The following is a 17,423-nucleotide window of genomic DNA, read 5'->3' as shown; positions in this document are numbered from 1 at the left end:
GCAGAAAGATACTAACTTTTCAATCTGCTACGTTACTGACTGTACTGACAAACTATGCTGACACCGTGTCTGCGCTGCAACAGAACGCGTCAAAGCGACCGTTGAAAATCATTTGAACTTCTGTCAGCACGTCATAAATAGAACGAGGCATCAGTTTACTGATTCCGCCGTAGACAACATAATGGGTTCTATCCTACACCGGACGCGAGCGGCGAGACAAAATACAATAGAATTCTATTGTATTTTGTCGGGCCACGCGATGTGATGTGACCGATGTGATAAGCAACTCGATTCGCGTTAGAGAGGGTTCCTTGAGCTGAAGGGATCCCCCGAATTTGGTGCGGATTCGCCGTTACGGAGATATGGCCGTTCAAAGTTTCAATGGCTTTCCATAGACTTAAGCTTTAAAACGTTTCATCCAGGTCGCCAGTAGCAAACAATGGAGCGCACTCTGTTGGACAAACTAAGTAATTACACCATTTCAAGCATTTTATCTTCGTTATATGCTCTGTAAAAAAAATGTTCGTATCGGCGGCATATTGCCGATACATACCGATATATCGGCGACAGGCTCATATCGGCCGATAATATCGGCTAAACGATATATCAGTCGGGCTCTAATATATATATTCTGCCTTTAAATTAATTGAACATGTCACAACAACGTACACACACTACTGTATTCAGATTCATTATTTGTATAGGATAAATCATTTATGCATATGAAGCCACCAAAACCCTCTTCAACGCCTTCAGTCTGGAAGCTGTTGTCAGAGCTGAAGTAGCTGCTGGCAGAGGGTCTGCATGACATCTCTGTGCTCGTACAGGTACATCTGAGTCTCCCACAGCATGTCAACTAACACAGCGTCACTGACCTCATCCAGCATCACCTCCTGAGACAGCTGAGGACTCATCCTGAAGCAGCAATGACATGAAATGTGAGAAGGAAGGTAGGAAGTGAAAACGAAAAATATTTTTGGTAATGAAATTGAATGAAAGGTAGAATTGAAAGGAAACAAAATGAAAGGAGGAAAGAAATTAAAAGGACAGAAAGAAGGAAAACAGGAAGGAAAGAAACAAAAAACATGAAATTAGTTGAAATCAAATGTAGGAATGAAGGAAACAAAAGGAAGGAAAATAAATGATAGAAGAAGGGAAGAAATCAATAAGTGAAAGGAATGAAGGAATTAAACATTTAATTAAACAATACAAAGGGAGAAATTAAGAAAAATAAGATAAATTAAAAGGAGGAAGGAAGGTTGGGAAAAGGAAAGAAGGAATTAAATAAAATTACAGAACAAGGGAAAATTAAATGAGAAGGAAGGAAAGAAGGTAGGAAGAAAGGAATGAAGATAAATGAAATGAAAAAGGAAAGAAATGATAGAAAGAGGGAAGAAATGAGGTGATATGAAGGAATAAATGAAAGTAAGAAAGAAATGATAAAGGGAAGGAAGGTAATAAAAAGCAGGAAGGAATGGAATGCATTAGAAAGAAGTAAATGATAGAAAGAGGTGAAGAAAGACAGAAAGGAAAAAAATGAAAGGTAGGATGGAAGGAGGGAAGAAAGGAAAATGAAGGAAGGTTGGAAGTGAAAGACGGATGAAGGAAGGAATGAAGGAACGGTGGAAAGAAGAAAGTAAAATAAAGGAAGGGAGGATGGAAGGAGGGAGAGAAGGAAGAAAGGACAGAAAAGAATGGTAGGTAGGAATGAAGGAAAAAAGACACAAAAGGAAGAAAAAAAGGGAACGAAGGAAGGAAATGAATGACGGGGAGGAAGAAAGGAAATTATAGAAAGAGAAGAAATTAAGGAAGGAAGGAAGGAATGTAATGGATGTAAAAAAAAAAATTAAGGAAACAAAATGAAATGAAAGAAGTGGTGGGACATTGGAGGTCATAAGTCAGAAAAATAAATAAAAGGACACAACGATGTATAAAAGAAGAGAATAGGAAGACATGAAATGACAGACACAAGGAAGAGAATGGCATAATTTCCTCGCAGAACAGAAAGAGTGCAGAGATTTACAGAAACCGCAGCATAATTGTTCAAACGAGGCTGTGAATGAGGGTCAGTCGCTCACAACTGACCTGTGATAGTTTATATCGGCCATCTCACACCACGCTCGGGCTCGGTCCACTGCACAACCATCTGAGTCTGTACACTGACAAACATAAGAAGAAACATGACTCATGACTCACTCCAACCAACACACAAAAGTGCCAACAACTTGCACCTAAAACAATGGTACTTTTAAACAGGCAACTGGAGGTTTTTGTGAGGTTTGTACACGTAAACTCACACAGTCCACAAGCATCTTGCCCAGCTCTTTGACGCCAACGAAGGTCTTGGCCAGCTCCAGTGGATTTGAAGGCCTGAAAACATCTACCGAGTTCACCGCCACTTGAGGAGGTTTACCGGTGCCCAATGAGACGACCGCGCCTAACCTGCACACTTCTGATTCACGGCCCTGATGGAGTGAGAAAAAGATGCACGTATAACTAGAATACACTTACACCATTTCAAAAATGTCCAATAGATCCTAGTCAGGGTTGACATTGTGTTTCATTTAAAGCAGAAAAGTAGTCCGTTTAATCCTGGTCCTCGCGACCCCCCGCTCTGCACATTTTGTAGATTTCTCTTATCACTTCAGAGGTTTGTTCCATTTGACCATAAGTGCCCTGCGAAGTGGACATCACAGGATATTCCGCCATAATTCCAGTTCCAAAGGAGCGTGTATGTTCCATTCAAAGAGCATTAAAGTGCGAGAGACGTGGCTATTATGCTAATTTCATGATTACGGTTAACCCTTCACACTTTTGTAGTAAGTTGTCTGTGTGTGAAGATGCTGCAGGCAATGGTGTAGCACAAGTCTGTGTTCTTAAGTTAAGTAAACTTCAGCCGATTTCCCATGTGCAGGGAGTAAGGAGCAGTGAACACTGTGTAGGGACCATGTCAATCGGAACACAGTTCATGCATGGAGCTCTCTTCTAACAAGCCGTTTACTTGAATCAGGTGTTAAACAAGAGAGACATGCCAAATATGCAGAGCGGTGGGTCGCGAGGATTAAAGGAGTGGTTGATCAGCTTTTTTCGAAAGTTTCATTGTGTTTATGGGGTGCAGTGTAACGTGTTAATGCTTCGTTTTTAAAAAAACAGCATTGTTTTCACATATTTTAACTTTATTCTACACCGCTGTTTCTGTTCTCGTCAAAACGGTCTGTTGACTTCCTGATTCTATGAAGCCACTCCCTCAGAAATACGCAATGGGCTCAGATTGGTTAGCTGACCCAGTGTGTTGTGATTCGCTAACCGCAGAGTGCACGTTGTCTGGAAACGTCACGCCCCTTCCCATTACGGGTAGTTGCGTGTTCCCGGGAGCGGGGTATGTAAACATCGGGGTTAGTGATGTCACAAACCCGGGAAGAAGCTCGTTGTAGTCCCTACCAGCCTTTTGTAGTCCTTAAACAGTGATTTCTTTAAAAGAAAGTATCTCCCTTTGCATTGAACTTTGAACGTCGTAACTTTGCCGACGTTGTTTATGCTCTAACAGCAACATTACACACTAACTAAAGTTAAAAAGTGAAATCATGGCTTAACAAATGTGTACAGCCAAATTCAGCCAACAGTCAACCCCAGTTGACAACGCTCACAGAGGCGCTCGACACATGCGCACTAGAAAGTTTCATCCTTGTCAAGTGTCTGCACTATTTCTCTGCAGAAGTTTACAAAAAAGTGAAATAAATAAATATACAAAGAAAAGTAAAATAAATAAATGATTTATACTTGTACTTCCTTATATATATATATATATATATATTTTTTTTTTTTTCCACATTTATTTTTTCTTCTTTTATTTATTTATACATTTAGTTATTTCCACATTTATTTATTTATTAGGCAGACACTATGGTATGCATAACAGGTAAATACTCACCGTTAACCTAGGCCTGTCGCGATAATTAAATAACCGTCTAATCGTACTCGGTATCGGCAAGTACCAAAAATAAAAGTATCGGTATCGGGCGAGTACTGAAAAAAGTGGTATCGGTGCATCCCTAATATATATATATATATATATATATAGCCTTTTTACATTTCTTTGTATATTTATTTATGTATTTATTTCTTTCTAATTTTGTCAGGTTTGGAATTCCATAGTTGTTATTCTGTCTCTTCAGTTTCTTTTGCTTGACTGTGAAATAACTTCCCAGGCCAGTGCTGCCACCTTGCGGACCAACTTTGAAATATCGTACTTGGAACAAACATTAGGTGCATTTTCTTCGGATGGCGAAATTTAACCCACAAATAAATACCAAAGTATACTTTGGGCTTTAGGACACATCTGCTTTTCAAAACCCATTAATCAACTGGATTTTTTGGGATGTACGATTTCTCTGCTGAATTTTTATATTATACTAACTAAAACCCATTGTACGAAATATTGTTGATATTACAATGAAACATGATGTAGTCAATTACATTTCTAGCTAAAAGTGAGTCTTGAACAGGTAATTCTTGTGACCAAATTTGTGAATCAGACCTGTGCCTTCAGGGCTTTGTTGTACTGGTGTATTTCTGTCATGGCATCTAGCGTTGGGTTATTGGCCAGCAGCCCTCCATCCAGATAGTTATTTATTAGGCAGACACTATGGTATGCATAACAGGTAAATACTCACCGTTAACCTAGGCCTGTCGCGATAATTAAATAACCGTCTAATCGCGATTATTTGAATCTTGTCTGAAACAACCGCGATTATTGTGCTATAAATCGCACAATAGTCGCACAGCAGGGCAGTGATACATTTTGGTAGCCCGACTGGAAAACACAATACTTCAGTTTCTTTTGCTTGACTGTGAAATAACTTCCCAGGCCAGTGCTGCCACCTTGCGGACCAACTTTGAAATATCGTACTTGGAACAAACATTAGGTGCATTTTCTTCGGATGGCGAAATTTAACCCACAAATAAATACCAAAGTATACTTTGGGCTTTAGGACACATCTGCTTTTCAAAACCCATTAATCAACTGGATTTTTTGGGATGTACGATTTCTCTGCTGAATTTTTATATTATACTAACTAAAACCCATTGTACGAAATATTGTTGATATTACAATGAAACATGATGTAGTCAATTACATTTCTAGCTAAAAGTGAGTCTTGAACAGGTAATTCTTGTGACCAAATTTGTGAATCAGACCTGTGCCTTCAGGGCTTTGTTGTACTGGTGTATTTCTGTCATGGCATCTAGCGTTGGGTTATTGGCCAGCAGCCCTCCATCCAGAAAACGGCCCATTGGTCGAAAGTAAGTGGGAGCAGCTCCACTGGATCGGGCGGCACGCCAAACTAATTGCTCTGAGAGAAAGAGGATGTGACTGAGCGAGAGAACCAAGAGTGCACAAGTTGATTAGCCTCCTAGAAACAAACTAACGACCCCTTAGTTCCAACGTGAGGTACGACTGCGCATCAAACACCAGAAATCATGCATACTGTGACCTTTCTGTTCCACACACACACTCTCTCACACACACACACACACACACACACCTTCATCCGTCACCTTTCTACGCTTTCTGGGAGGTCGAGTATATCCTAATACCAAAAGATCTTCATCCTCCCACCCTGCAACAGTCACAATGAAGCTTTACGCATTGAGATTGAGGATAACTAAGAAACCAAGAGCACGAACATGAGCGTTTTCACCGGCACAAAGATAATTAGCGTAACAACATCCCGAGAATGAAAGTACACAAGAGATTTACCCTTCGGCACAGTAAGGGATTGAAATGTGGCTGTAGATGTGTATGGAGGGTCTCTTTGCAGGGCTGGTGGGTCGTAATTACGAAACAGATGCAGTTCACCAGGATGTCTGTCTGCAAGAACGCTAGTCACCATTACTCTGAGAAAAACAGACAGAAGATGTATTAAAAACAAGCCTTTTCTGAAGAATATTTGGGATGTTGGCTTGTGCAAAACTCACTGGCCCTGTTCTAAATGGTATTCACGAGTACCAATCTGAAAGCTAAAATGTAAGTCACTAAGTCCACAAGTTCATATGAAGTGTGCCATTTGGGACAGGACCAACGTTACCAGTTGGTGTTTCGTTAAGGTGCTTGGGGGGTGCCTACGAGCTATCAGGCAGTTGGTGTTCTTTTCGCTAAGGCATTGTGAAGGAGTTATGGCTATAGTTGCTAGGGCATTACAAAGGAGTAGTAGGGTGTTGCTAAGGGGTGTTCAGAGTCGTCACAAAAGACTTTATGGGTGGTAGCATTGCTAGGGTGTACTGGGCCGTTACTAAGGCATAGCTAGAAAATTGAGTGTTTGCCATGTTATTCTAGGTCAGGGGTCGGCAACCCGCGGCTCTTTCATGCCTCCGCGGTGGCTCCCTGTAGCATGGGCACAGAATACACGGGGGACATGTTCCCCCAACTTTTAATAAAACCTAAACTATTCCCCTGCACTTTTTTCAGGAAAGTGTGTTCATGTAGACGTTTTATTCGTATCCAAAATGATATGAACATTACGGAGCGCTCAACACTCTCATTCAGTGTATATTTCATTTATACTCGAAGCCAGAGAGCGCTCTCGCACAGAAAGTCCAAAACGGACTCATAGAAGTAGTAATAACTTATGATGTGCCAGGAAATCCCTAATATGGACAAAGGCATCCAGCTATTGCTGTTGCTAAGCTGAATAACAAGCATAAACCATAACTGATGAAACGTGAAGACAATAAACGATTGCGACAATATATGGTTTATGTGTTTCAAGACATGAGAAACTTTTTTTTTTTGTAAATTAGACAAACATACATAAATATAATTATTATTATTATTATTACTACACTTGACATTTCTGTCTCCCTCACTTCTGAAATGATTGCTGCGCCCCTGCCCTGTAACATAACTGAATATAAAACTTTAGTTATATGCTGTGTTATCTTCATTTTAGGAATTGAATAGGTTTTGTGGCTCCACGTGAATTTTATTCGGTGGGAAAGGGGCCAAAATGGCTCTTTTGATGTTGAAGGTTGCAGATCCCCATTCAAGGTGGTTGCTAGGGCATTGCTAGGTGGTTAACAGGGTATTGTAGTTTTTTTTTGCTTGAACATTGCTATGGTGTTCGGGTGGCTGCTAGGCAGAGGTTGCCTTTGTAATTTGGTGGCCTATTTAAAAAAAAAAAACATTCAGAGGAAAAGGCTGCTTCCATTGTCTAACTGTGGCTATTTTTTAGACAATTAATCGTCAGCCAAATTTCATAATCGTGACAGTCCTACATTAACCAAACGCTTTTCACCTGTTTCAGGATCTCTCACGGTTTACATAAATATAGAAATAAATGCCTAAGTAAAGTAAGTATAAATAAATAAAAGAAAAACTAAATAAATGTGGGGGGAAAAAATTTAATGTACATAAATAAGGAAATATTTTTTACTTTTCTCTGTGTGTGCGCTTTTTTCAGGAAAGTGTGTTCATGTAGACGTTTTATTCGTATCCAAAATGATATGAACATTACGGAGCGCTCAACACTCTCATTCAGTGTATATTTCATTTATACTCGAAGCCAGAGAGCGCTCTCGCACAGAAAGTCCAAAACGGACTCATAGAAGTAGTAATAACTTATGATGTGCCAGGAAATCCCTAATATGGACAAAGGCATCCAGCTATTGCTGTTGCTAAGCTGAATAACAAGCATAAACCATAACTGATGAAACGTGAAGACAATAAACGATTGCGACAATATATGGTTTATGTGTTTCAAGACATGAGAAACTTTTTTTTTTTGTAAATTAGACAAACATACATAAATATAATTATTATTATTATTATTACTACACTTGACATTTCTGTCTCCCTCACTTCTGAAATGATTGCTGCGCCCCTGCCCTGTAACATAACTGAATATAAAACTTTAGTTATATGCTGTGTTATCTTCATTTTAGGAATTGAATAGGTTTTGTGGCTCCACGTGAATTTTATTCGGTGGGAAAGGGGCCAAAATGGCTCTTTTGATGTTGAAGGTTGCAGATCCCCATTCAAGGTGGTTGCTAGGGCATTGCTAGGTGGTTAACAGGGTATTGTAGTTTTTTTTTGCTTGAACATTGCTATGGTGTTCGGGTGGCTGCTAGGCAGAGGTTGCCTTTGTAATTTGGTGGCCTATTTAAAAAAAAAAAACATTCAGAGGAAAAGGCTGCTTCCATTGTCAGGGTGTTGCTAGGTTAGTATGGTTGGTGGTGTGTTCAGGGTCATCACTAAGATATTTCTAAGGAGTTCTGGGTGGTTGCTATAGTAGGGCATTGCTAGGGTGTACCAGTTTGTTTCTAGGGCATTGGAAATTCTTGCTATATTTGCTAGGTTTTAGGTGGTTGTTAGGGTGTTCTGGGTCTTTGCAAGGTCATAGCTAAGGAGTTCTGTTTGCTAGGCAGTTGTTAGGGTGTTTTGGGTGGTTTTAAGGACATTGCTATGATGTTGTGAACTGATGCATGGGTATTTAGGCTGGTTGCCAGAACACTGGCAGTAAGGGCATTGCTAGGTTCTGAGTGGTTGCATGTGTGTTTTGGGTGGTTGCCAAGCAGTTGTTAGGGCGACCTGAGTGGTTTCTAAGTCATTGCTTGGTCACTGAAAGGATGTTCTGGGTCTTTGAAAAAGAATAAGTAAAAAGTTCTGAGTAGTTGCGAGGCAGTTGTTAAGGTGTTTCACGTGGTTGTACGGGAATTAATATGATGTTCTGAGTGGTTGCATGGGTATTTAGGGTGGTTGCCAGAGCGTTAGCAGTAGGTAGCTGATGCAATGCTCTCATTATTTTGGGGAGTGGCTGCATGGGTGTTTGCAGTTGTTAGGGTATTTTGAGTGTTGCTAGGGCATTACTTGAGTTTTGGGTCATTGCTAAGTAATAATAAAATGTTCTGAGTCTTTGCTAGGGAACAGCTAGGAAGTTCTGAGTGGTTGCTAAGGAGTTATCAGGGCATTTCGGGTGGTTTCAAGGACACTGCTAGGTTCTGAGTCGTCACATGTGTGTTTTGGGTGGTTACCAAGCTGTTGTTAGGGTGATCTGAGTAGTTGCTAGGTCATTGTTTGGGTATTCTGGTGGTTGATATGGCATAGCTTGATTGGTAGTGGCCAGGCAGTTGTTAGGGTGTTTTAGATGATTGCACGTGGTTACATGGGTGTTTTTGGGGTGCTTGCCAAGCAGTTGTTGATCTGAGTGGTTGCTAGAGCATTGCTTGGGTATTCTGGTGATTTACAGGGCATTGCTACGCAGTTGTTGTTGGGTGTTTTCATGCTGTTTGGTTTCGTTAAAATCCCAAACCTTAAATATAAGTACCTGGGGTGAGTGACATCCGTCATCTTGGTATTTTCTCCAAACTCATTCTTGAGAAATTCCTCCAGAGGGCCAGACTCATACGGCCGAGAACCTTTAAATACCTGTTCCTTCATCCTGAAGTACAGACAGCGCAGATACTCCATCGATTTACCTGCTCACGAATACAACAAACACAATTATACTGATGCATGTACACACAGTCACCAAGAACATATTTTATAATTATATCAAGGATCATTCTGTTCTGGATCCTGATTGGTCAATACAGTGTTATAAATGTACGTAAATAGTAAATACTACAACAAATACCGTGTACAATAGCTAGGGCCAGTATGCCGCCAGTGCTAGTCCCAGACACCCAGTCAAAGAGTTCCCTGATGGGCTGTCCTGCTTCTTTCTCCAAAGCGATCAACATCTGGATCAGAACCAGTCCCTTTATTCCACCACCATCTAGACACAGCAATCTGTCCATTCTTGAGAAAAAGAAAAGCAAGTGAGCGATCAATTCTGTGTAGGCTTGTTCTCATCAATGTTAAATGTATGTAACATACTTCGTGCTTCCTGTCTTGAGCCCATCGACCTCTGCAAATCCACGACTCATGGCCGTGACAGCTGCAGCCACGTGCATGATGTCATCAAACCCTATGGACCAATTATGGGAAAGATATGAGAGCAGTGAACCAAACTGATGGCAAGTTGACTCTATCATAGATTTTCAATACCTAGATACCGCTGTTGCAATAAGTGATATGCAAGCATGGCCGTCAAACTGGAAAGGTCAATATCCACCAGTAAAAACACATGCTGACGCAAACACAAGTGATGACGCAACAAGCACCATGATTTATCAGCATGCATTTATCATCAACTGTGAAACACTACCCTCTTTTGTCTCACCGGTTTACATCATAGGCTATACAGTGTCATGGCATTTATGTTGGTGTAATTATAGTAGGTTGGTGAGTGATTGTTTGAGTGCAACCCAAAATGTTGACCTTTCCAAGATGGCAGCTGCTACTGACAAATCTGAATGATTCAAATGGGCCATCTAGGTATGTAAATCCGGTTTCTATGACCACAGGAAGCTTTATAAAAAAAAGAATTAGATTTAGAAATACAAGCAGCACAAAAATGTAAAAAAAGAATAATGATTTGATTTTTTTTTCCCCCCCTCAATTAAAAATTTAGGAAGGAAAAAAGAGAGGACAGAATTTTAGTGGCCATTAAGTACTAATTTAAATTGATATTTAAAATTACAATAATTTAAGTTAATTTAAATAGTAATAATTGTAATACTTAAATTATAATAATTTTAATTAGTATTTAAATTTGTACATTATGTTCCAAAAAGCAGTCAGCATATTTATTCTACCATATAAAATACCTTGTAGTGGAGAAGGCACTCCCAGAATGCTCTGCATTGAGTTCAGCTAAAATATTCATCCAAATGGTGGACAAAATCAATAGAAATGTCAATTTACTCATGTGCCAAAATTTACTTATTTTTTTACAGAATATTTCTGCATTTTACACGAATTAGAGTGTCATGTTGTTAGCTTAGCAACATGCTAACGCCAAAACATCATTAAAATCAATTCGTGAGTCGAGTCTTCAGTGCTCTTCATGTGAGGAACCCCATTTGTATAAAGCATGAGCTGTTGCCCATGTAGAACGTTCCAAATCGGCCACTCATCAGCCTATGTAGGCAGTAGCTAACCAGGTTTTGGAACAAAGTCACACTTGTTCCTCTGAACACTACTGAAATAACAACATAAAAAGTACAGAAGACGACTGAAGGACAGAGGTGAAATACTGGCAGGAAAGCGGAAAGTTTGGGGGCGGGAGCTTTACCTATGCCAGGAGGCGGAGCTTTGTTGACACTGAGGATAGGGCTGTTGAGGGAGGGGGGGTGACACCGCTCGGCCCCTACACTACACAGCATGTTCAAGAGCACCTTACGGTTGGGCCCTTCAGCATAAGTGCAGGATTAGACACACGCATGCCGTAACACACCCACACCATACACATGGAAGACAGAAAGAGTATGCGTTAACTGAATGCATGAATGAGTAAACAAGAGCATGACATTTCATTCTTGTAGTCAAAAACTTAGATGTGCAAAAACCATCATGACACGCAGTCTGTTACATAGTTTGTGGTGATGCACTCACAAGAATTACTACAACCAATCAAAACATCAGGACCTATCAGACAGCTTCTGCCGGTTTTTCCAGAGAATAGCATAGGCTCCTTATGATGCTGAAGTCATTTGCCCCCTTTTCTGTTTAAAATCGTCTAGAACTTTTTGTGATTAATAACAAAAATAAATACATACATACAAACATATTTTTAAAATAAATAAATAAATATTTAACATTTCAAATAAATAAGTTTATTTTTTTATTTTTTTTAAAGAAACACAATTTTAACAAATATTTAATTTTAAATTTTAATTAAATGAAAAAAAAATTATAAAAATTTTTAACAAAAATATATTTAAATAAATAATAAACAAATAATACAAAAATAAACTCCTGGTGGCTTTATACACATGAAATGTGCTATGACTGGCTGAGAAATTAAACACTTTAAAACACATTTAAAGCAAAACAAAAGCAAATCATTAGTGCGTCAACAAATGAACAACACACAAACTTGCATTGTGTGCTGTTGCACAGTTGTATATATGCATATCAACTCAATTTATGGTGGTTTATGGTTAGATAATGTTATGCTTGCATGCAAACACCTCAAAAGTTGTCATGCAGCACACTTAAACAAAGGGCTCTGTGACACCGTGCAACCAGAAATTTAAAAAGAGCTTGAATACATTGGCGACTGTTCTGCTAGCCTTAAATTGGGTGTCTAATCTCACATCTCTTTCTCTCTCACCCTTGCTGGTACGGGCTGCGATGAGTCCCGGTGTCTCTCCCAGGTCATTGTGAACTTCGACATCTGCTCCAAACACCATGAGAGCTTTGATCAGGTCCATGTGGTCCAACTGAGGGTCCAGAGGTTACAGCACACAAGAAAAAACAGAAAAAAAAGTGCTCTCTATACCAACAATTTCTGTTAACTTTCAAAAATTTATAATTATTAAGTCAATTAGAGTGTGATCACAGTTACCCTAAGAAGATCCTAAAATTTTCCATTTTATCTTTTGAAATATAAGAGCGTCACACTGTTTCACAAAAATGGTTTTATTTGTTTGCAAAAATTTAATTTTACTTATGTTTCTGATAAATAAAACTACTACAATTTCTTTCATTGAAATAAAGCTAAAATAAAATATTAATATTAGATGAAAAACAAAAATTAGTCTAAGTATAACCGGTTTAAGATGAAGTACTAATTAAAGTATTAATTTGTAAGTACCAAATTAAAGTTAAATAGAAATATAAAAAAAAGAAAAAAAAATATACAAAGACTAAAATGAAAATATAAAAAGCAAATTAAAAATATTAAATTAATTAAATTTCATAAATATGAAAATGACACTGTACCAGATAATTTTACCCAATATTCATGACAAAAAAAAACTATTTTTTTGCCAAAAATTATTACCATAATGCAATTTTACATTTGAGATTTTTTCAATGTTCAATAAATGTGTTTTATTTTTAGTCATCATGCAATATATATGAACTTTCATAAATCAATACACATAAATACAGTGGTGTGAAAAAGTGTTTGGCTAGAGAAATTGAACTCAGGTGTGATAAACCACAGTTTTAACAGGGGGGCAAACACTTCTTCACACAGGGCCATGTAGTTTTGGATTTTGTTTTCCCTTAATAATAAAAACCTTCATTTAAAAACTGCATGTTGTGTTTACTTGTGTTATCTTTGATAATATTTAAATTTGTTTGATGATCTGAAACATTAAAGTGTGACAAACATGCAAAAAAATAAGAAATCAGGAAGGGGGCCAACACTTTTTCACACCACTGTACATATTACTAATAAATAATAATAATTTTGTAATGATAATAATGATAGTTATTGTTTTACTAAAATTATTATTTAATCATCATTACTGAAATACAATTATTTTTAATAAAAATTGCATAAATTACAGGCAGATTTTTAAAAATATTTAATTTTTATATTTTTAAATCTAGATTGAGGTGAAATATGAGCCAGAAATGTTCTTGACAGGCTTTATGAAATCCTCTCTCATACCTTCATGGCGAGGTGCAGTGCTGTGTTTCCATCCTGACCCTTAATGTTGGGGTCGGCACCGTGGGTCAGCAGTGTCATTGCGGCCTCAAAGCGCCCCCTCTTGGTCAGGATGTGTAACGGACTCTCTCCGGTCTTGCTCAGGTAGTTGATGCTACATCCTCGGTCCAGCAGCACACGGCTCATCTAGAGAGAGAAAACACAGGACAGTCATACAACTAACACTTACAATTCCTCAAGCACAAAAAACAAAGCGAAGTGTTTCTGACCTCGGCAGTCTTGGCCCAGTGAAGAGGTGTTCCGCCATAAATCGGATCCTCCGCCAGAAGTTGATTTGGGTTGGTGTTTAAAATTGCTTCGGCACAACTAGGAGGAGTGAGACTGAGTTAGAAGCCTGCGTGTGAATTATCAATTAAAAAGCAAAGAGAAGATTCTTGTCCTGCACCTTTTCTCACTAAACTTCATGACGGTGTGGATTGGATAGCCATTGCTTCCCATGATGTCACAGCGTGCTCCGCCCCCCAGCAGGCCCTTGACCACCTCGACCCTCCCGAGACGGCATGCAATGTGCATTGGTGTTTCCCCAGCGGTGTTCAGCTCATTCACACCCATGCACATCTGTGCACACAAAACCTACGAGCAACAAAAATAAAATACACAATCATAGACACTCGAATTTGGCATTCAGCAGATAGTATGTAAGCCCTAAGTTGACCTCTCACCTCTATAACACCAGCAGAGTCTTGTTTAGCAGCGCAGTGCATGGGCGTCTCTCCGTTCTTGTCCTTGATGTCCGTGCGAGCCTGACACTCCTCCAGGAGCTCACGCACGCAGCCCACATCTCCTCTCTCGCACGCCAGGTGCAGCGGGGTCTGACCCTGGGCATCACGGGCATTCATCTGACTGCAAGGGGCCACAAACAATCACAATGTTTAACATTTTGTTCTTGACTTAATGTTTATAATCGGACTCAGAGATTTTTTTTTTTTTACATAAGGTTAGTTTAAAAATGGCCAGGTTTTTATAAACGCAATATATATAATGCTTATATATAATTTAAAACAGTACATTTAATATACCGTATTGGCCCGAATATAAGACGACCCTGATTATTTCAGATGTATTTCCAAGAAAAAAAACATCGTCTTATATTCGGGTCAATACGGTAATTAAAAATAGAATGTGGAAACTTCTCAGATACAGCATACGTGACCTTTGAACTTTGTCCTTTTCTAGATATCTCACCTCAAAACGTAATTGTGTTTGAGACAGTCTCTCAGTCCAGTATCCACGGCGACGTGAGCCGAGCTCCAGTCGGGGTGATTCCGCACACAGTCTACGATTGGCTGGAACGTTTCAGGTTTCAGCGGTGGGCGGAGCATCTCATAAAATGGGCGGAGTTTGAGGGCATACTGAGGGAACCAATTCATGGCGTCATCCTCTGAAGCAACCTGGAACATCCTGAGCACAAAGAGAGCAAATTCACAATTCTGGAAACCCACGTATGATGAGCTAATGAAGTGGATGACAATGGAAAGCCATATTCAGGGTGGTGGCGTTATTTAACGAGAGTGTGGCTCTACAATGGTTCTTTGTGGTCAAGGCTTCCCACTGCTGGTTACAGTCATGTGCTGATGGGAAAGCAAACCTATTCAACATACTGGGAAGCAATATGGGAGTTTTTGCAAAATGATGATGAAATCAAAGGACCGTTGTGACTTTTGCAGGAATCCAATTTATTGGCTGAAGATGGGTCACGCTGTATTTGTGAAGCTTAACTAAAAGGGTCTCACCTCAGAGCCACAGATGAAGACTCGGGGCAGAGAAGCAGGCAGTCCCACGAATGGCTCTGTTGGTTCCTGTACAGGACCAGCCTGCCCTCCTGTTTCAGTAGAACTTTGCCATTATAATCCGACAGCTGCACATCCCTCACACGGTACGGGTTGGAGAACAGAGTCGACACAGAGCTCACCGTGTCCAATATACGGCCCAGGAACTGCATGGTGACCTGGGTAAGAGAGGGAAGTGGAAAGCTGATGCATTGATCAGGGTTCTCATATCATTTGACAAATCAAAAAAATATTTTGTAACTTCTCTCTTCTAAAACACATATATATACATATATATACATATATATATATATATATATATAAAACTTTTTGAATTGGATGATCAGGGTAAATTGTCCTTATTTTCTCTTGTGGGAAACATGTACGTATTTATGTAGCTTCTGAAGGGCAGTACTAAATGAAAAAAATATGATCTTTAATCAAAAGAAGAAAAATGTACACATTATCATCCTGTTCAAAAGTTTCCAAGCGTGAATCCGTATGCAGAAAGTCACAGAAAACAAATAACGCGTTCTACGGAGCCACTAAAGGGACATGGTTAGCCGCTGCTAGCAGTAGACTGTTACATTACAGTACATGAAAGTTCACTTACCACATACACAGAGTAAGGAGAGATGACTGATAGGACAATGGCGTATGATTTGCTGATACTGAGCACCACTGACAAATATCTAATCTTGTAAAATGTGTGGTAGGTACTGCCGCTCAATAGTATATAGTCCGTGTGATCGCAAATCTCGAAAGTGAAAGTAAAATGAAAGCGCGCATTCGAAAGCGGTTTCAATGCCCTGCATATTAGTAGCGGCTCCCTGATGGCCGCAGTTTATATACAGTATAAATACCCAACAATATAATTGCGAGAGAAAGTACTGAAATATTTTTTTTTTATCCTCCCATCTCGTAGGCTATTTATTCCCTTTTGGGGTTCCATAGTACACAATTTTCTTTCCGAACACGGAGTTGGAATGCGGCAGATTGCAGGGGGGTACTCAACATCGTGATGTCCGTCAGCCATCGGCAATGGACGGCCCAACCCTACTATACACACACACAAATATATATACATATACATATACATAAACTTTGATGATGAGTATATTCAGCTCAGTTTGCAGTGCAGGCTGCAATATTAATAATATTAAAAAAATTTTGTCTCTCTTAGAAATGCACATTTGACTGTAGCTTGAGTTGACAGTAGTAGCTTGAGTTAGCATTAGGGGTGGGCATCTTTAGTCACCAGAAGAAAAATGTACACATTATCATCCTGTTCAAAAGTTTCCAAGCGTGAATCCGTATGCAGAAAGTCACAGAAAACAAATAACGCGTTCTACGGAGCCACTAAAGGGACATGGTTAGCCGCTGCTAGCAGTAGACTGTTACATTACAGTACATGAAAGTTCACTTACCACATACACAGAGTAAGGAGAGATGACTGATAGGACAATGGCGTATGATTTGCTGATACTGAGCACCACTGACAAATATCTAATCTTGTAAAATGTGTGGTAGGTACTGCCGCTCAATAGTATATAGTCCGTGTGATCGCAAATCTCGAAAGTGAAAGTAAAATGAAAGCGCGCATTCGAAAGCGGTTTCAATGCCCTGCATATTAGTAGCGGCTCCCTGATGGCCGCAGTTTATATACAGTATAAATACCCAACAATATAATTGCGAGAGAAAGTACTGAAATATTTTTTTTTTATCCTCCCATCTCGTAGGCTATTTATTCCCTTTTGGGGTTCCATAGTACACAATTTTCTTTCCGAACACGGAGTTGGAATGCGGCAGATTGCAGGGGGGTACTCAACATCGTGATGTCCGTCAGCCATCGGCAATGGACGGCCCAACCCTACTATACACACACACAAATATATATACATATACATATACATAAACTTTGATGATGAGTATATTCAGCTCAGTTTGCAGTGCAGGCTGCAATATTAATAATATTAAAAAAAATTTGTCTCTCTTAGAAATGCACATTTGACTGTAGCTTGAGTTGACAGTAGTAGCTTGAGTTAGGATTAGGGGTGGGCATCTTTAGTCACCTCACAATCCGATTCTGGGAGTC

At 39.4% G+C, this 17,423-nt stretch overlaps 1 protein-coding gene across 2 annotated transcripts in view; it reads right to left on the bottom strand.

Annotated features, from left to right (window-relative positions):
* Positions 1 to 568: 568 nt before the first annotated feature.
* Positions 569 to 17,423, bottom strand: part of LOC107667889 (85/88 kDa calcium-independent phospholipase A2-like) — a 19,034-nt gene continuing 2,179 nt past the window's right edge. Inside the window, exons 3-19 of one of the 2 annotated variants that reach the window (XM_016459626.1) lie at positions 15,293 to 15,507; positions 14,745 to 14,960; positions 14,222 to 14,402; positions 13,945 to 14,132; positions 13,769 to 13,865; positions 13,503 to 13,685; positions 12,213 to 12,321; positions 11,172 to 11,288; positions 9,872 to 9,962; positions 9,630 to 9,793; positions 9,321 to 9,471; positions 5,759 to 5,895; positions 5,544 to 5,618; positions 5,197 to 5,351; positions 2,298 to 2,465; positions 2,086 to 2,159; positions 569 to 915 (exon numbers count right to left, since the gene is read on the bottom strand). In XM_016459626.1, coding sequence (XP_016315112.1) covers positions 771 to 915; positions 2,086 to 2,159; positions 2,298 to 2,465; positions 5,197 to 5,351; positions 5,544 to 5,618; positions 5,759 to 5,895; positions 9,321 to 9,471; positions 9,630 to 9,793; positions 9,872 to 9,962; positions 11,172 to 11,288; positions 12,213 to 12,321; positions 13,503 to 13,685; positions 13,769 to 13,865; positions 13,945 to 14,132; positions 14,222 to 14,402; positions 14,745 to 14,960; positions 15,293 to 15,501 — 2,460 coding nt within the window. In that variant the 5' untranslated portion in view covers positions 15,502 to 15,507 and the 3' untranslated portion in view covers positions 569 to 770. The remainder of the gene's footprint in view (positions 916 to 2,085; positions 2,160 to 2,297; positions 2,466 to 5,196; positions 5,352 to 5,543; positions 5,619 to 5,758; positions 5,896 to 9,320; positions 9,472 to 9,629; positions 9,794 to 9,871; positions 9,963 to 11,171; positions 11,289 to 12,212; positions 12,322 to 13,502; positions 13,686 to 13,768; positions 13,866 to 13,944; positions 14,133 to 14,221; positions 14,403 to 14,744; positions 14,961 to 15,292; positions 15,508 to 17,423) is intronic. The other variant, XM_016459627.1, reaches the window with a different exon arrangement.

The sequence above is a fragment of the Sinocyclocheilus anshuiensis genome, unplaced genomic scaffold (genome assembly GCF_001515605.1).
Source record: "Sinocyclocheilus anshuiensis isolate Anshui unplaced genomic scaffold, SAMN03320099.WGS_v1.1 scaffold2293, whole genome shotgun sequence".
Classification (NCBI taxonomy): domain Eukaryota; kingdom Metazoa; phylum Chordata; class Actinopteri; order Cypriniformes; family Cyprinidae; genus Sinocyclocheilus; species Sinocyclocheilus anshuiensis.
Note: the sequence above shows the minus strand (reverse complement) of the source record. Positions and strands in the feature narration are given on the sequence as shown.